The 20528-nt window shown below is 44.9% G+C and overlaps 1 protein-coding gene across 1 annotated transcript in view; it reads right to left on the bottom strand.

Moving 5' to 3' along the window:
* Nucleotides 1-20528, bottom strand: part of LOC8023423 (cadherin-like and PC-esterase domain-containing protein 1) — a 77167-nt gene that overhangs the window by 15652 nt on the left and 40987 nt on the right. Inside the window, exons 7-10 of the mRNA XM_040205334.3 lie at nucleotides 14377-14483; nucleotides 12792-12914; nucleotides 6824-6912; nucleotides 3342-3371 (exon numbers count right to left, since the gene is read on the bottom strand). Of these exons, the coding sequence (XP_040061268.2) occupies nucleotides 3342-3371; nucleotides 6824-6912; nucleotides 12792-12914; nucleotides 14377-14483 (349 nt within the window). The remainder of the gene's footprint in view (nucleotides 1-3341; nucleotides 3372-6823; nucleotides 6913-12791; nucleotides 12915-14376; nucleotides 14484-20528) is intronic.

Consider the following 20528-nt stretch of genomic DNA (forward strand, 5'->3'; position numbering starts at 1 on the left):
TTCCATGGCTACCCGATATATGGCGACAGTGTGTTTTCTCGTCGCAAGAGATCACAAGTGGTTTTAAGGCACACGGTCGTAAGGCGGATCATGGAGTGCCAGATTTATATCGAGAAAATTTATGAAATCGAAGAAGTACTCGATAAGAATAATAGATAAAATGCCAAGTGTTGAACGCTACAACAATTCGTCATGTTAATGAATATTGCAAATAAATTGCACGTCATTTTTTAGGCTTTCCGAAAGCTTTGGGGTTTTAGAAAAGCGTTTCTTGGTAAATTTATGCTACGACCTTAAGGTGGCTCAATTTCGCGTGCCGCACGCGCTATTTTCACGGGGAGCTGATGCTCCGTCTTGCGTTGTGATGATTCCTATGAAGTCTACTTTTCTGAAGGGCACGCGGAGTGGAGGTCGGCCAGTGACGAGTGCCGAAAAAACGGCTTTAATGAGAAATAAAAACTGCGGCGTGGCGTTTAGCCCGACTGTTCACGTTTTTATGTCAAGTTTATGCTGACACGGACAGTCGTGCCGTACATCGCGGTGATTGGCTCTTCTGGGACGCTGTCGGAAATTCTCGGTGCGCTGGAGAACAACTGACAGCCTAAAAAACGCCGGGCGGAGTGAGCATCTTATTATCGCTCCTCAGCCAATCAGACTGCGGCATTCACCGATAAGAACGCCAAGGAACCAACCATGAAGGGTGATTCTGAAAAATCACGCCCCGCGTTAGTACTGTAAGCTCGGCATGTTGTGTCCTAAACTATTCCTGCGACAATATTCGCATCCATAAAATGTACATTACATCTCACACGCGGTAGGTTCTTCGATGTAGGGCTACCAAAGATACGGGCGCAATCAATAGTGCGACTCGGCAAACCTGTTGAGGTTGGTTCGCACACTCGCGTTTGCTTGCGACCGAGTTCTTGTGATCTCTCGAGACGACACAATGCGCTGGCACGCTGGCGCCATCTATGAGGTGGTCCTGGAACTGCATTAATTCACTAGAGCGAAGGGTTTTTCCGTGTTTGTGAGATCAAACCAGGGTGTAAGATGGACAGGTGGGGAAACGAGAGCCAAATGAGTGACCGGATTGTGTCCCCCCTCGGGTTTCTCTTTTTCTGTGGCGCCATCTACGTGGAGCACCGCGAACTCTCACTCCGGGTGGGCGACCGGTGGCGACCGGCTAAACTGACGGAGATGATTTCTCGTGGATTTTCAATGAAGGAATGTCGTGCTCTCGGTTTATTTTGCGCACTCTCCCATAAAGTTCCATGCAAATTCAATTCCAATTTTTTTTCCACTCGCCGCAGCGCCCTCTGTCGCAAATCGGGGGTACCCGCAAGCAGACGAGTACACAATCCGGTCACGGCGCTGCGGTAGGGTTCTATGGGCCGTTTCCCCACCTGTCTATCTTACACCCTGGATCAAACGTACCTACTATATCTATGAGAAATGATCATGTAAACCATCGCCAAAAGTGTTTCGAGTCAATAAAGGAAAAATAATGATGCGCAAATATAAAGGCAATATACTGAAATCCCAAGTGCTCAACCCGATTGATGGCTCTATTAAGTTATCTTGTCTTAAACGACCGGTGAAACGATATTCAATTGAAATGTTTTCACTTGACACGAGCTTACGGCACACCTGGGACTCAAGGATACTCACACGCAACGCCACTGGCCAAGAAACTCCTTTGTTGCGGTGTAATTTCAAGGACAAAAGCGATCATTTTCATTCAATCTCTCCTTTGCAAAATTTGATGACGTAACGTGGGGATCGCAGTACACCGGAGTTACGACATTTGAATGCGGTTCATAGATTGGACGCGAGCATTGCGTGGGCACTCGACTTGGGTTCGTGATAATTGCTAGCTCGAGAAGCATTCGGGTAGTGACCCGTGTCCAATCGCTGCAACGACGACAACAGCCGAGCCATAACAATGTCTGGAACTCAGCGCGTGTCCTGCGCTTTGCCAACCCCAGCGCGTGGCTATGGTCAACACTGGCGGCATATAATCGGCTCCAGATCACGTGGCCGCTTGTTCTGGCTGCGAGTTGAGGGGGTGAACGCTGCTCGTTTTTCTTTAATTTTTTTTCTGGGACTTCTATTGCGTGGGGTGAAAAAAGAACGCGTGTTTCATAGGTCACTAACATTAAGGATCCGTTTTAAGCGGTATTTGCGCAAAGTACATAAATTGTTGCATCGCTCCTTTAAGAGATCACAAGAGGGTTTAAGGCACTCGGTTGTAAGCAGACACAAGTGTGTGAACCAGGCTTTAGTCTGCACACGAGCTTCCCCGTAGAAAGTGTGTTTTTAACGCTTACGCTTTCACGCCTACATTTCCAACAATGATGTGCAGAACTTCGGAGATAAAGCATAATGTGACGCACTCCTGCGCAGCTAATAAATAGCTCGCTTCTACCTCTACAACCGGCAACAAATGTCATGGTGGCCAGACGCTTTGCTAAACGGAATTAAATTTATCTTCAAAACCCGGCACGGTTCTGAAAATACTTTTTTTTTTATTACAGCATTTTGTAATGCTTGGCTGACGATAGAAATTAATATTCGTACTCACAAACAAAATAAACGAAAAAAAAAAAGCTAAAAGTACTCTTATCGTACACGCAGAAAGCGTGCGGCATTAAACGCGACAGTGTATATACGCATCCCGGGCCGACCGAAATTGCATGTCAAAAAGAGAAACGGGAGACAGCGGAAAACCATCGGCCGCGGCCGCACCGTGTTTTCCTTTTTCTTTCCACCCCAGGCGCCGTCGGTGAAATCTCCGGCCGCCAACCGCAGAATACGGTATGAAGCGATTCGTTAAAACGCAGCCTCCCGAGAGCGCAACACCGCCAAGGCTCACAAACGGACCCGAAGAACGTTTCGACAAAAAATAATAATAAAAAAAAAAGTAAGAAAGCGCGAACAAGGACAGACAGCTTCTCCGTGCGACTAACAAACGCTTCTACATCGTCTCCGTTTACCCCGCATTAGGAGGAGAAAAAAGAATTGCTAACGCAACTCCCGCGAAATACGTTTATGCCAAGAAAACAAGAGGAAGAAAGAGAGAAAAAAAAAAAACACACACATTAGAACCTACACATTGCGGAAGAGTGGGTGCGCGGTTTCGAGAGTATTTATGTCGACGTTGAGGCACGCTGCAAATCATTAAAGAGCCCGTGTTTCGTTCCTTGTTCCGCTCGCGCGCGCCGTGCACCGAATTTTATTTAAGTGTTCCTTCGGCGCACACACGCGCGCTTATGTTTGATGCGCTATAACATGGGAACGTGCTGACATGATCAACGCGTGCGAACAAAGATAAGGAAACTCACCGTTGCTGCAAGTGACATCCGTGACGCTTGCTATTGAAAGAACAAAAAACGATGGCAATATAAAAAAATATGTATATAGCAGCAAGCCCTCACTCTTTTACAAATCAGCAATGGCTCGCCAAACATATGTGTGAAGCGAGACGTGAAATTGGAGCGTCCGGGTTTCTGAAGTGTAAGTCGTCCTGCGGTGTGCGCGTGCGGCTGATTATGAACGTTTAATCGGTTTGTTGCAGCGTGAAACATTTCTTTGAATTTCAAGAAGGCCCATGAGAAGGCTACGAGGGCGAACGTGTACGGTCATCACATTATTTTTTTTATTTATTCATTTATATATTCATTCATTCATTCGTTTATTTTTTGTGCTCGCGAACAGCAGATGCCTCCATAATAACACAGAAACAGCGATATTATATATTTGTCAGAAATAACTCTCGATGCTGCTTTCATGAAGGCCACAATAAACGGTTTGAATGCCTCGGTTTGGCGACGCATTGTACTTATTTAAAATATTTATTCCGACGTGATACGCGAGGGCGGAATTTGAAATTATTAAAACGAAAACAACGTGGCTGTCTTCTTTTTTTCTTTTTATTTATCATGGAATTACTGGCGCAATGGCTAGAGAGAACGCGCGCTATGTCACGTCGGCAGGCAAGCCCGATAACTCATACCTCTGTCTACCGCCAAAAAACGCACGAGAAAAAAAAAAAGCGAAGAAAGCGAGGTTTCGAATTTAGTATCGAGTGAATCGATCCTCGTTGGAAACAAAATTGCAGGGTTTGTGGAATACTCGATGAACTACCGTCGTTTAGTGATTCCTAAATGGGCCACGAGGACCTTAGCAGCGTCCTCGTGCATAAATGATCAACGTGCGTTACGAGAGAATAGGCTTTTGTACACAGTCGTCCGCGGGAAATTGATTGGGTGGTTTCAATTGTTGTTTGGTCTTTAAAGGCAACTTCTACAACGAGCTGGAGGAAAATCACAGGCATTGATGGAGTCCTTTTTTTTTTCTTTCTTGTAACGGTCGATACGGTTACAGTCGATGAAACGCGGGAGTACAGACTCGACGGAAGCATCGGGTCGCTGACAGCTGGAGAGACTTAGAGCATGGCTTGATTACACTCGCGCCGCTTGCATCGTGATTGGTTGTGCGGTCTTCTTAGTGGCCAATGCTGCGATCTCATTGGTTGCCGAGAAATAAGGAGATCCCAGGGATTTGCCACGCCGTGCGCTTGTTAGTAAGCTGTGACCGCGGATCGAGAACTGGCCGGTTTGGGTCGCGCTCACCTCTTCTCCGGGCTCGCGTGCCGTTTTTTGTGGTTTCGACACAACCACCAAAAAAGATCAAAGTCGTGGATCATCCAGGGCTCGCACTTAATATTAAAAAAAATATATTTATATTTTGTGCTTTCTAAAAACTACAAACACGTTGGTTTAAAAAAAAAAAAAAGAAGTTGCACAGAGAACCAGAAACACTCTGCATTCTCTGCATAATTTTCAACATCCTGTCGCCGGCTGGACGGCTGTATGAAGCGGACCATGCGACGGCGGCAGACTTGTACTTCAGAACTGTTCTTCGCGGTACGGGCGAATCTGTCTAGCTTCGACAGAGAAATCGTTTGCCGATAAAAAAAAAAAAAAAAAAAAAATTATGATTTATTTCGTACGACACGCCCGACCACCAAGTGCTTCGCACGAAGACGTCGCCGAGTAGAGTCGTCCCTTCCCCTGGCTGAAGACATCGCTCGTCTTACGAGCACGAATTGATAGGAGTTTGTAAACGAGCAAACGTCGAGCACAAAATGCTTGACTTTAACGTTTTTTTTTTTTCTTGTGTGCGACGTGCGAGTTTTTTGTTTCCTTCGCACGGCTAGAAGAAAAAAAATACCGCGGACGGGTGTAGTTACATGACTTCCGGAAAGGTTCTCTCATCCTCTACATGTTTCTTCCTCCCCGGTCCAGTTTCGGTTTCGGTTTCGCGCAGTTGCGTTTTTTGACTTTATTAAAAATATACGTGACGGTGTACCAAAATACTGATTTGGTAACCTTCTAAAGCCATATTAAATCGCCTGGTCAAAAAAAAAATATTTGGCGGAGGAGGGGGTGTCAGTGTCCCTTTAGTCACTTGTCCCTTTAGTCACTTGTCCCTTTAGTCACTTTAGCTTCACTTGATAGCGATAGATAGTAAACAGCCTAATCAAACTCTTTTTCTTTTCAGTGTACGTTTAGCAGTTAGTATTAATAAAAAGCTACACCCACGGACAGCTTACAAGGTAGCTAAAAAATATTATTAAACTCGAGTAATAAGAGACTGCGTAAGTTTATATGTAGGCACCTTAAAATTTAGGCGTCTTAAGTTTTCTTTCGATCTTTTTAGTAGGAGCCTTCGTAATCGCCAATTAAAATTTCGACGTGGCCCCCCACCCGCTGTGGCGCGTCGGCCGAGCGCGCGGGAGAACGCCAGAGCGTAGAAAAAAAAGCCAGCAAAAGTGACGTCATTGGCGGGGTCAGATGACCCTCACTCGCCACTCAGCCGGCTCGGGGATGCCGACGATGACGTCGCGACTTTTTGATCAAGGTAATGACAGACAACAGAGAGGCTCGCGGCATGCCATGCGGCAACGGTTGCCCGGATTTTCTAGGAATAAATGCGGTTTACGTGTACTTCTCCCCAAGATAAGTGCGATAACTGAATTCATAGGACAGAAAGCTATACGGAGCGCAAGTTCGTCTGCTTTGTTTTTTGCGGGGGTTGTCTTAACGTCAGAACGCCGAGTTTTAATTGGCCCTGACTGAAGGCTAGTGGGTAGACCTCAACACAACTGGCATTGAGGTCTACCCACTATCCTTCCATCGGAGCCAATCAGAGCTCGACGTTTTTTTGTGACGTCATCAACCCCTCGCAAAAGAAGCAGACGAACTTACACGCTAAAAAAAGCCCGTGCGTCTGCTTTCCCGCAGAACGCTCGAAGAGCCAATCAGCGAAACTTACGGAGGCAGCTCAGCGAATGACGATGCCGAAACATATGTTTAGACCAAAAACGCAGCCTGAGTTGTGACATTAAGCAATGCAAGCGTGACGTTTTGCATTGCTTAATGTCACAAATCAGACCGCGTTTTTTGGTCTAAACATATATGTTTCGGCATCGTCATTCGCTGAGCTGCTTCCGTAAATTGCGCTGATTGGCTCTCCGAGTGTTGTGCGGGTAAAGCAGGCGCAGGGGCTTTTTTTAGAGTGACCCTCCGTATAGAATCACGATGCGAGAACATAATAAGCCACGCCTTATATTTCTTAAACTCTCAGTGAATATAATCATCTTTCACTACGCAACAATAATACGCAAACTGCAAAAAAAGAAAGCATAGGTAAAAGGTAAAGTATCGCGATAATTAGTTCAACCCCTTGGGCTTGTCTCAGCAGTGTTGTGTTGAGTTGCGAACTGCACTTGGAACAATGAATAGGATGAAGAAAAACTCACGTCGGCTCCAAGCGTAAAGGTCTTGGTTGCCGCCAAAAATGTCTTCGTCCTGCCTATCGTTCGAATGCAGAGATGTGTTGGTCCCTTTCCTGCAAGAGGCGCGCACGGAAATAAAGGTTCAGTTCATCGGTTGCCCAACGTTGGCGCCTCTCCAAAAAGCGAAGAAACGAAGAGTCTGACTTCGCGTTCTTCAATAGGCTGCATCACACACCGGCATTCTTTTACTAAAGCAAGTAGGCATGCAAGCTGGTTCAATACTGACATCCTAACCAAGGAGGCGGGGGGGGGGGGGGGGGGGGGGGGGGGGAGGAGGCACAGAAAACAAAGAATACTAACAGCTTTGTGTTGTCTGTCCCGTTTTTCCCCTGCTCCTAGGTTACCATGCCAGTATTGTTTTACTGGTTGCGACGCAGGTAATTTCAGTTGTATCCACGATTGTCGTCGTTTTCAGAACATTCGAGAGCTGTTACTAAGTAGATGATAAAGGTAGCCCTATTTGTCCTCATTGTGATCTAGGGTTTGATTGACCCAAGCCAAGAATCACCGCATCGCGTGTCTCGGAAAGAAACAACGTTTTATATCATTGATGAAAAGCATTTAAATTTGTTTACAAAAAGGTTTGCTGGACTTCGCTGTCCGGAAGACAACAAAGATATGCCGTAAATTAATCTTCACAAAATCAATATCTCCGGCGTAAAAAAAAAAAAAAATGGAGACAATGAAAGTTGTAGAAAGATATATAGAGAAAACACGAATTGCAGAACCAGGTGGAAACGTAACGGAAATTAAAAAGGAACGCCGAGAATGGAACACAAGAAATAATGTTTTCGTGTGAGCGTTCAAACATAGATAGAAAGTGGATTCGGAAGTTTTGGTACGAGAAACAAGCAGTATTGACCGAGATGAGTGAAATGGCTAGATAATCTCGCAGAGTGGTTCTAAGCTCGCGAACTTTCAAAAATATAAATATCTATCCATAACGCATATCGAAACATTTTACATTTCGTTTCGTATTTTGGGAGAGAGAGAGAAAAAAAAAAAGGAAGTTTGGAAGACGGCGGTCTAGAACGGAAGAAACGCGAAACAAATTACGCAAGAGAAGGTGCACGGCCCCCACGATCCCGAAGCGACTTTTAGATCACCGATTTCAAACTCGCCCCCTTCAAAAAAACTCAGAAAAAAGAAAAAAGAAGAAAACGTAGTTACTGAGACAGAGCTGTAAGCGATTCTGGGCTGCCACACGAGTAAGCCCCCCCTCCTCTCTTCTTTGAAGCGAACATTAAAAAGAGCTCGCAAATCGCCGTTCCCTGCTCGACATTGAAAGATTGCATCTAGTGGCCGCGCGCGCTCACGTTTAGCTCTTCCGACGGTGATCTCCCGCCGCCTTGAAAATCGAAGGTAAGCCTCCCTGCAAGGTATCTTCCCCCAACGAACCCGGGGGACGGGTCGCCTTCCCTACTCGCGTTCCTCACACCGAAACGACCGGCGCGCTTAAAACGCGCGTGCACGGGTTATGTACAGACGAACGCGATATGAATTATGCATGGGCGGCGGAGGGCCGAACGAGGAGCAGGGACCGAGCAGGGAGGGTTCCTGCCCGCAGTAATGATTTCTTCTGCCGTTTTACGAATCTCATATAAATAGTGGATGACTTGAAAGGAGATCGATGCCCACCCCCCCAACTCCCCAATCGGCGGTGACTACCGCGTGTTTTGGGAGATGCTTCGGGAACACGGTAGTGGTGGTGAATCCCCGCCGGGGATCACGGCAGCGGTTGGCTGCGCGAAGGCGGGTCCGGGCCACGGGTGTAGTTTTGGGGTCGCGCGTGCGGCGAATTATCGGGAGTCCCATTTGGAACGATTATTTCGCTGTGAGCGGTGTCTCGTTCGGAGTCGGGTGAAACCCAATGGACCGATCTCCCCAGCCAGTTTCGTTGCACCAACGCTGCTGCGGAATGCGTCGTGGGAACTGTAGTCTTTCCGCACGTGCTGGAACCCCACTCGGGGTTTGCACGAGCAGAGCACGAGACAACATGAGCAGTCTCGTGCACTAGCACATGCCTCCTGTCATAGCCTCCTCTATTGGCGACGTGCGCGACTGAAAGCGCCGCTGTGGTCGGCCGGCCATGATTGGCCGAATGCTGACTATGACGTCAAGAAAGGATGTCTCATCGACAGAAATAAGATGAATGTAAGAGCTTCAATTTTGATGGTGTTGGCAGTGTCGCTTTGAGAAGGTAATGATTTCAAGCCTCCACAATGATTAAAAGTTTAAAAAGCGCGAACAAGCAGGACGAAAAAAGAGACACGTACGACAGGGACAGGCGCCAACTTCCAACTGATTTATTAAAACACGAATCACCGTCAAACTCGATCCCAATCGCCTAAACACATGCAACTGATAAAAATTCCCATCTCTCATTACACACATCAGTCAAGAATGAGAGATAGGAATTTTTATGTAATGAGAGATAGGAATTTTTATCAGCTGCATGTGTTTAGGCGATTGAATTCGAGTTTGACGATGATTCGTGTTTCAATAAATCAGTTGGAAGTTGGCGCCTGTCCGTGTCGTACGTGTCTCTTTTTTCGTACTGCTTGTTCGCGCCTTTTAACCTTTTAATCGATATGAACCAACTAGCACCAACCAAAGTTTTATTTCTTCCACAATGCTCATTGCAAACGGCACCGAACTTGTTGTTCGCCATGTAATGACGTCACGAAAGGGAGCCATGGGAGGGCGCCACCAGAACATCTCGCCGCTAATAGGGGAGTATTCACTCGACGCCATATTTGTGGGTGCTGTAGAGCGCATGCTGAGAACGAGCCCACATCAATAGGCTGCTAAGACCGGCAATCATGATGGTGCGGAATGCACGTTGCAAAAGAACTGTGGAAGCTCGCCGTCAGCACGCGCTCAGCATTCGCGCACAAAGATATGGCCGCCAGCGAATACTCCCAATACCGATAAAGCCTGGCAGATCGCCACGAGTAGGGGCCACCAAAATGGAAAAGGCAGAGCGGCAGACAACGGAAGAGAGGAGAGTCACGTGACGGACGCTGCGCTGCGGCGAGACGCCGAAACACACTTCTCCCGAGCGATAGAATAACCACTCGCGCTCCTCGCGTTCCTCGCGCAACTGCTTCTCTTCTCGTCGGGTTTGAAAGCCATGTTTCGGGTCCTCGCCGCTGCAAAAGCTGTGCGCTGACGTTCAGGTTGCCCGAGAAATGCTCTGTGCTACCAGTTCCTCGCGCTCCAAATGTGCGACCGGGCACTCTATGGTTCCGTCGTCGAACTGCCAGGCGGCGTCACGCATGAGTAGAGCGCTTAGTGAGATCGGTCTATTGTCCGCCTATCCGCTGCCTTCTTTTTTTGTGGATAGAAGTCGTAGAGCTGCTTTTTACTGGGATAAATGACGCGTTGAAGCCGACTGATGAAATATTTCTTCGCCGCAAGCCAGCAGCGTGATGAAAAAATAATTCATGTCGACACTTAGGAAAATATGTAGTACCAAAGGTTTCGCGGTGTGAGGTTAATGCTTAACCAAAGGTTTCGCGGTGCTCCGTTTATTAATGCTTTCGCATTAATAAACCGAGCAGCAAGCTTTTGGAAACTTCCCAGTTTATTAATGCCACCTTTCGTGAAAAGGAACCGCACCGAAGTTTCCTTATTCCAATCCAGGTCTCACAAAAGTCTTGTATGCAATAAATTTAGTGTCCGAATTCGCAAATTATAATCTTTTTTTCTCAATGCAGACAATGTGCCCCTGTCTTTCGTTATGATAGTTTCTAGATCTTGATTCCAGTTTAGTTTATTACTAAAGAAAATACCTAAAAACTTGTATTGTTCTACACGTCTTTCATGTTGCCGGTCTAGTGTGTAAATAAAATGCGTCGTTTTTTTTTTTTACATGAAACGGACACGATAGCTGTTTTATCATAATTAAGTTTCATTCGACATTTATTTGTCCAGTTTTATGTTGCCACTAATGCTTCCTGTAGTCTAAGATTGTCCCCGTTGTCCTTTATCATTCGCCGAGCTGATTTCGTAGATCGCAGAGATTGGCTTTTTGATTGTTTTGCGGGTTAGTAGACGAGCAGGCATTTTTTAGAGTGTATATTACGCAGTCATCTGCAAAAAATCTCATTCAAACTTGATTATTGATTAATATGCCGTTAATATACATTAAAAACAAGACGTCCAAGCGCCGAGTCCTGGTGTATACCTGTTGTGACGGCAAGTCTGTCAGAATCTAATTTAACATAGCTAACGTGTTGACTTCTGTCGGGTTAATATGCGGAGATCCAGTTTAAAATTTGCGTATTTTCGAGTAGCTTTGATAAGTTTGCTACCAATTTTGGATGCGATATCTTATCGAATATTTAAAAAAAAAAATCAAATTACACCATATCAGTTTGGTCCCTTTCATTAGTTGTTTCCGCCACACTATATCCCCTTTGTTCGAACTTCTTGAGCCTCAGCGAAGCGCCAACAACAAGCAGCCCGCTTTTCCATCGCCTTGCTCTATTTTCTACTTTATGAGTGAGAGTTCTACGCATTTTCATGAGACAGAGTTAGGCGGTGATTAAGTTTTTCGCAGCGTTATTATTTTGTTTTTAAAGAATAAGTTCTCATGCTCCTGATAACTTCCCACGCAGTCCTTACGCTGCGCTCTTTCGCCAGCGATGTTGTCAATCCATCTCTACGCCGCGAAGATTTACTGTCCAACCTAGACCAATTCTTCTTCATGTTTCTTTTACAGTCGCACCCCGCGGCTGAGAGAAGCGTGCATCGATCTAATTACATCGACTAGCAGGATTATCGATTTTAGCTCATCAAAGTTTGTCGAGAGAACCGGGAGACAAAGCGCCCTTCATCGAGCGGATCGATTTGTTGCTATCCCCGAAACGCTCCACTGCATCGAGTGCAGACTGTATACGGCCAGACAAAACAAATACAAAACCAAAAAGAAGCAAAAGTTCCTCAGCTGGGTACAGCATGGACATGCGGCCGTGTAGCAGATAGCATCACCGCCCACCGGCCCAAACGGCGACTGCTCCCATCCATCATCCTTCGGGTGACGTAGACATTGTTTGAGCTCCCTGCGGGTTGCACATGTGCAAGGCGCAGTGCAGGCTCGTGTTGCAGTGGGAGGGACAGTGGAGCGCTCCGAAACGAAGCGGCTGAAGCGTCTCCTCCGCCCAATCTCGTCGCTTTTGCTCAGGCTGAACGAATCCGCTCTACGGCATGCAGTTTGCGCGTTCATTCTCAGTTCGTTCATGTGTTTGTCCTATAGCTCGCTGAACTTTGGTAGACTCGTTGCGTGTGCTTTCAGCTGCCACCGTAAGTTCACTTACGAAAGCGGGCGAACACGAGCCTTAATATTTCATTTTTGCTTATCATGGTCGCAGATACTGCCATTATAGTCAGTGGCATCTTAAGGAACGTAAAGCGGGACTTCAATTCTAGCCTCGTGATTGGCTCTCCGGCGTTTTTAATCGGCCAATGCCGTGATCTGATTGGCTGCTGAGCGTAAATGAGATGCACTCGCCACACCCCGCTCTTCTAAATCTCTCAGTGACTCTTAGATTCTGCACGTGGTTCCCAATTCGACGAGCAACACTGGAAAATATATTTAGGTGGCATAAACCTTGGGGCTGGAAGATAATATAAACCTTAGGAATATTTCTCAGTCCTGAACGCTCAAAAAGTAGCCTCGCAGCCACATCAGATGCTGTCTTTTCTGTGAGAAATATTGAAGCAGAACTTTGCAAGTAACCTTGACAACATCCTTCCATTCATTTTTATGCAAAATAAAAATTGAAAAAAAAAAAAATCTAAGAGAAGAAATTTGGCGTTTGCTTATTGGTGTTGTGTTGCTCTCTGTACGTTGAATTGTACAAATGTAAGCCCAGTGATGTAGCCATGACAGCAGAGTAGAGCGAGACGAAATTCGACTGGCGCTTACCAGGTGTCGCTAGGCTCCGACTCGAGGTCTGAGTAACTGTCGTCTCCCAGGCGCCTGTTGAAGTAGCGCTGCAAGGCGACCACCACCGGGTGCATGTCGGCTGTGCGGTGCTGGCTGGTACTGCTGGGGTTCCAGTCAACAAAAATAGAAGCGAAAACGTGAGTGGCTCAGTACGCCTCGCGTCTGTGAGGAACACGTAACACGAAAGCAAGGAGAGCTCGGGATATCACTATGGCTAGAACCTGAGGCTTCCATGTAGAGCTGAACTGTACTGCTGGTAGCTTCGCAATATCGGGGCATCCTCATTTAAAGTAAGGTTTGGCAGAGTTTGACAGTTGACAATCACAAAAACTCGCAGGTGAATGTTATATATATATATAAATATATTTATCTTTAGAGCCACAGTGATTGTGTACACGCACAAACTGTCATGTCTTGAATGTCGTGTTAAGCCGGGGCCACACTTTTTATACATGATACCAAAGACTGTCTGCACACAGATTCGAACGCGAGTCACTGCGAGATCTGTGCTTCGAATGTTGCATGGCAATGAGTCCAAGGAGAAAACCTGGCACGCGGCATTCGAACCACGGATATTGCGGCGGCTCGTGTTTGCACACTGTCTTATGTATGATGTTTGAGCAGTGTGACCCCGGCTTTAAATGGGTTGAGCTGACTGTGACACAATGCACTCAAAATACGTTATAAGTTATATATATATATATACATTAAAAAAACAAAAAATCACGTTTTCCGCCTGTATCATGTACACCACTCATCTGGGTTTATGAATTTTGTTGGAGACAATGAACTGGTTTGTACCTTGCTATCCAATATAAAATGACTGAGCGCAAAATTCTAGTTCGTGCAGCGGGAGGATCCTAGAAAGTTTTCAAGGTTACCATCGCAAGAGTGGGAAAATTTCGTGAGGAGCGTGTATAGGGAGATTGTGTGGGTGTTAGGGGAGCGAGGGTTAATGATTCCTAAAACAAACGATAATGAAGGTGCCACAAAATGTTTCCAGGAAGCACGCAATTTCCAAAATCAAATATGATAAAAAATTTAAGAAGACACCATGAAGTCCATACGAAAACTCATGCAGCTGCTCACCAAAGCATAAACGGGCGGGCAGGTTTGCACGAATACAAATTTATAATATAGTATGTAACAACAGAATAGCTGAAAGTGAGGATTCTCCTTCAAATTCCCAGAAAATATAACGTCAGTGCGTCACTTAGTAAGAATGCACAATTTTTCAGACGCCGCATAAAGGGATAAGCATGCGTCAGTATCTCTTCTTTAAAGTCTAGTGCCCACAAATACAAACTTCTGCTTAATGGGTTAAAGGGCTGTTTTTTTTGTTGTTTTTTTTGTGAGCTGAGTATCTCATGCACCTTCACATGTTACAACATACCTTCATTATAGGCATTCTTAGCTCAGCTTAACAAAAACTGAGAGTACCTGAATCTATGTTAACGTATCAACGTTTTGTGGTTGATGGCCCGCGACAAATACTTACAATAATTACGCAGGAAGGTTGTTTAGAGCGAACGTGAAAAACGAAACTTTGTAGAACTCTTCCCACCTTTGAACATCCTCGGTCCCGCTGCGTACGTCAAAGCTTCCCATGAGAAGTTGCTCCAGTTCGTCGATGAAGGTTTTGTACTGGCCGCTCTTTGAGTTCGGGTACAACTGAAAGAATCAGGAACCGGTTTCGACAGGAGTTAATGATTTGACGTGCGCTATCTTGGACGTGGAACGTTCAGTGAGTATCTGTCAAATGACCCGTGATACGCGAAAGAAGCGAGTCTTCAAGCCGGTCCACACAGCATTGTTTTCTTACGTTGCGGTGTGTTACGAAAACTCACGCCGGTTTACGTCGAGAGTCATCGACACATCTGTGCTTCGCACGAAGCGTGGCAACTTGGTTAAGGGCGGGTAAATTTGTGCGGGACATCCTGTGGCTTCTACGTAACGTAAGAAAACGCAAGAAAACGCAAGAAAACGCAAGTAAACGCTGCTGTGTGAAGAAATCTTTAAACCACATGGCACGCAAAAAAAAAAAAAAAACGTTTTAGCAAAGGGAGTTTTAATCTCAGCTCAAAATATGCCTACACGCTTAGCTTTTCGCTCAAACCTCGGAGAGCCAGTACCCGTAATTTAGAGAAAGAGCTTGGCAAACCGAAAATTATGAGACGCTGTTTTCTTAACGAATAAAGTGTGCGTTGTAACAGTGTTCCCGTAATATGTTCACGTAATGTTCGAAGATCGAAGTGACAGACTCTGTCAGAGTTCCTCATTCTATCGCACTGCGCACATTTTAAAATAGGAATAAATGCTAACTTCGAATGATTCCAGTTGCATGCGAGAGAAAGTCGAGATAAAATTTTCAATGGGCGTTCTTTTATTATTTTATGACGGAGCATCCCACAGCATCAGCCATTCACTCCAGAAATTAACATTCATGGGGAAGCTCCCGTGCGCAGTTTGGCTTACAATAATGCCTTGAACTTATATACATTTCTAGTCGCCTTCTAGAATATCGTGCAACAAATTATTCCGCGATGAAAAACCGGAAGTTGGGAACATATTAAAGAGACGCACAAGCACACGCACCGACTTGAACGGTGTGTGTGCTTGTCCTTTTTTTTTTTTTTTATCGGTTTCCAGTCTTGGTCTTTTCATTATGAATTATTTCACAAGCTTACATGAGATTTTTTTTTTCTACTTCACCATAAGAACGTCAATTTAAAATTTGATATGAAACTTTATGATTGGCTCCTGTCAATAAGTTCTAGTCATAATAGGAATAAAACAGGAAAGATACACGGCGACCTTGGATAAGAAGCTGGTTCTACACAATACCGTGTTTGGTTCTCAGACATGTACACGTTGCCCCCGAAAAAGCAACTAAATACCGTTACTCGTTACTCGCTCAAAAAGTAACTGAATACGTTACTCGTTACGCATTCTCAAAAGTAACGTGTTATGTTACCTCGAAAGTAAACAGCTACTTTTCTGGTTACTTTGACGACCAAATGTATTAACGTTTTTATTTCATGCTTTATTGTGTTCTTTTCAGTAGTCGTTGCACTTAAGTAGTAGCTGCCTCTCCAAGTTTTCATCTTTTCCTGCTTTTGAAGAGTCGCTCTACTGACGCGCTCGAAAGAACGGCAGTGTTGTGCTTCAACAAGAGCTGGTGTGATATTGGATACCCCTCTCTCTCTTTTGTTCTCTCTGCTTCCAAAGTTCGAAGTTGACAATGGGTTCCGTGCCTTCCCGTGTTGGCAACCTCCGGGTTTAACGTTCGTTCTGTACACGATTCTAGAAGGCTCAACCAACGGGCCTTAATGCGTTCGCTGGGTGAAGGACATTCTCAGCTGTAGAGTTCGACTGGCGTGTTAAGCGATAAACATTGCTATACTGTTATACTGTTTACTTGTTTTTTCGGGGTACCCATGTGCCTTTGTCGCAATAGGCGCGTACTCAGGTTATAATTAAAACGAGGCTGTTTCAACGGTGCTGTACGCATTACTCTTGAAAAATAACGAAAAATCGTAACTCGTTATTTGGCCTTAGAAGTAACTAAGTACGTTACTCGTTCCTTTTCTAAAGAAAGTAACTAAATAGGCTACTCGTTACCGAAAATAGTAACTAGGTAGAAATAACTCGTCACTATTAACGCATTGCGTACACGACTGGTCTCAATTTATTAGAAATAAATCGCAGTTATTAAGTGACATTCGGTACACTCGTAAAGGTTCTTAGCCTGTGGTGCCGCTCCCTTTACGTACCAAAATGTCCCAGTGACGCAGCAATAATAAAATTGCCAGGGAACCGATAAGAAATATTTATAACAGTGCACGTTCTTGTCGTGCCCCAAGGCACTTTTATTATTGCTGTAATGGCTCATGTATTCATTCTAGCGCAGCCCAAGTGACGCCAAAGTTTGAATTGTGCGTTCTTGGAAGAAACCCGGCTGCCATAATTTGGTCAAAAAAATATTAATTATAAAAAAATACCGGACATTATTGAAAAAAAACTGCAAGGAATGTTGTGCTCATCATGTGATAAACTTGAGAAATCTCGCGAACGCTGTTTGTCGTTAACATGGTACTTATTCTACCACCATGCAGCGTACCACGAGCAATTTCTTTTCGTCGCCTGCAGACAGCCAGTAGTGTGCCCGGTTTGACCGCCTAACTAACTAGCCTCCCTCCTACTCATGACGAAAAGCAAAAAAGAAAAAAAAAATACCCCGAGACGTTTATGTCTACTGCGATATAAATGACCGTGTTCGACCCTCGGGGATATTACGCAGCACACCGCGGGCGATGAGGTGCTCGGCATGCAACGTCCCACCGATGCAAATAGCCACGCACTCCCAGAAACGCTGACCATATACGGACGCTTCGAGATGTGCGTGACACGCAATTCGGCGAAGTATGTGGGTCGCTGCGCTCGCGGAAACCGGTCACGTTTGAGGGACAGAATCGTCGAGTCATCACTTGCGCCGATTGAACGATTATGCTTGAGCACGGTGGAGGACCACGATTATAGAGTACTATAGTTAGAGACGTTAGACACCTTAATCGTATCTGAAGCTAGTGGATGTTGGGGCTGTATAAATTTATACAGCGACAGCATAAAATAGGACTAGTTCAGTGGTTCGCGCTGGTAAATGTTGCTTCGCTGTTGATCAGCGATAACTGTCCACAAGAAATGTGTTACGAATCGAAGCAGCGCAACATATTTAATGTAATTAATCTTACATTTCTTAAGAAAATAAAAACAACATTTGTTATGAGCGATGCAGGTGATAGGAGAATATCTATGTAAGTACAATTCGTTCTTTCATAAAAAAAAAAATAAAAGAAAAGCGCATAATTTGCAAATTAATGGTAAACAGCAACTGCCGAGACATATTGAGAAATATCCGTGGTAAATATGTTCCCAAAGGAATAGGTGCTCGCAGTTTTTACTTCTTGCTTACCGGAACGTGTGGGTAATGACAGCGTGTGGTATACACAAATTACCAGGCTTACAGATTATTTCTACAAAAATACAAAAACGTTTGTGAAGTGTAATGGAACAGGAGCGAATTTTCGACAAATTGCCTGGCGGATGTTTGAAGCCAACAACACTGCTTCCCCTGGTGGTTTTAACAGCTTTATTCTTCGACACAGACTTAGTACGTGTCGTTCTCTTTCTTGTTAGCATTCCCACTCTCAGGTTTACAGCTATGCTTAACTTACACCAGCTAGCCTGCACCCTCACCATTGCTTCAATATTATACACTTTTCGCCACTCTTTCGCGCGAATGTGCTTAGGTGACTACCAAAATCGTGAGTTATGGGTCACCCAATCACTTACGATTATATAAGCGAGATGTATGCCGGATGCGTCGGATGCCACCCGTGAACGTGTGAGTGACGTCATTATGGCGCTGCAGTTGGATTAATACCATCCCTCTGGCTTGGTAGATCAAGTATTTTCTACGTCACCATCTTACAAAGTTTTCGTATTTGTAACTTATTATAACGTATTTAATGGGGTATTCACACGAGGGAGAAATCCCGGGGACTTCACCCCGGCGCGCGCGCATCACGAGACGATAACGCGAGGCTTTTGCACATTGCAAAGCCTGTCGTTTTCGTCGCGGGATGCGCGTGTCCTGGAGAAATCCCCGGGATTTCTCCCTCGTGTGAATACCCCTTAAAGAACCGACGGGGAACCTATCCGGGGAACTGAAAATTATTTTTATTTGTGTTTTTGTTTGTGCTGGTAGATGCGTTTGGACGATCAAACGAATGTACGTGGGTTATATAACAGATAACCCGGATTACAATAAACCACATAGATCAACATTTTTGAGAAAAAATAAAACAGAATTTCATGACTTGTTTAGTCGTCTTAATGTTCGACCATATTCGGTGCTGATCGATTGTAACATTTTTAATTTCTAAAAAAAACAAGACAAAAAAAAACGTTTTTTTTTTTTTAGTTTATGAACTATAGAAGCTCACATATTTGTCATTTTCTAGAGGATAACAACAAATATTTTTGTCCCTCTCAAAGCGCCTAGATTTATTTATTTATACATACTACGTTCTCCTATAGGAGACATAGTAGGAGTGGCGGGAAACAGAGTTGTCCAACAGTCGACAATGCCTAGACAACAGAGAGAAAAAAAAGAAAAAGATGGGAGTACACATAGCAAGAATGTACATCTATCAATATTAAGGAGACAAGGTGCAAGCTACAACTGCACACACCCAGCATAAAGTGGCAGTTACATAACGTCAAGCACGAAGTTATCAAGCATTATGGACAGCGGCCATGACAAAATGCTGCATGAAGGGGAGGGGGAGAAAAAGCCCCAGCAAAATGGAAGATTTCGGGGGAAGGGAAGGGGGGGGCCCATGCCGCCCCCCCCCCCCCCCCCCCGGGCTACGTACCTGATTATAGAGGTGGTTGCTTAAACGATGAACAAACGCTGGTAAACTGCTAAATCAAATAATTTCCTCAGGAAGTGTATTCCATCCGCGGATTGTTTTTTTGGGAAAAAAAGTACTTGAAAGCATCAATTCTGCAACTATAATCAGCGAACGCCTTGCTGTTTCAATGCCTGGATGGGTATCACGTGACTCCGAATGGCACGAGGTATGCAGATCTATCTAAATTTACATAACCAGAAACTAATCTGCGTAAAAATTTCAACCTGTCCCCCTGCGTGTATCTTGAAGTAAGAGCAGACCGGCCCGATCGTAAAGAGCGAAGACAGATTCCAGGCGACTGCATTTATTAAAAATAAAACGAAGTGCTCTCGAACAAAAGGTTAGGGCGCAAACGAACTGGTGGAGGTTAAACATTGTACTGAGAAGGGATGGACAAACACAAAGCCTTTGTGTATATCCGTCTCTTCTCGTCCCTGTCTCGGGGTTTTTATTCAGAAGTGCTCTTCTCTGTACATTTTATAGCCAAAAAAATGTTTTGCGCAATGTGAGGGTCCCATATAATAGCTGCGTACTTAAGTGCAGATCCGACAAAAGTTTTATAAGTTGTTAATTTTACGTCTACACTATAATGTTTTAAATTCCTACGAAGGTACCAAAGCTTCGACAGTTAATGACAATTTTAGTAGGTTACAACTTAAGAAGGTAGGGCGACAGAAAGGAAGGCGGGGGAGGAAGAAGCAGACGGAACGCTGGAGAGGAAAAGGGGAAACCTCCTCCTCTCTCCAATGTTCCGTCCGCTTCCTCCTCCCCGGCCTTCCTTTCCCTCACCCTACCTTCTTGAGTTGCAAGAGACTTCATAATACACACGTATCAACCGTGGAGCTATGATTGATGCTTAGATCTATCTTGTTAGAGAGAGAGAGAGAGAGAGAAAAGGAAGAAAGAATGCAGCACACCTCAGAATTTTAGATCCTTCATCTGAATACCAGAAGCAAGACTGGAAACTTCGGAAACGTGGCTTTGAACAAGACACGACGCTACTTTTGAAGCTCTGAGCACGTTAAAACAAAAACCAAACTGTCAACAAGAAAAAAACAAAAAGTAACAGAAAAACGCAAGAAACAAGAAAGCAGTTTTTTGCGGCTTGTTTAAAGAGACCGTCCGGCGCCTCGTGAGTAGCTCGAGCATTAGCCCGATTGCCGTCTCCTGCTGCAGGCTGGTAACATACGCACCCACACACAAACACAAAAGAAAGTTGCGCCACTTTGGGGAATGAACT

This window comes from Ixodes scapularis, unplaced genomic scaffold (genome assembly GCF_016920785.2).
Source record: "Ixodes scapularis isolate PalLabHiFi unplaced genomic scaffold, ASM1692078v2 PGA_scaffold2__306_contigs__length_199485367, whole genome shotgun sequence".
Taxonomy (NCBI): Eukaryota; Metazoa; Arthropoda; class Arachnida; order Ixodida; family Ixodidae; genus Ixodes; species Ixodes scapularis.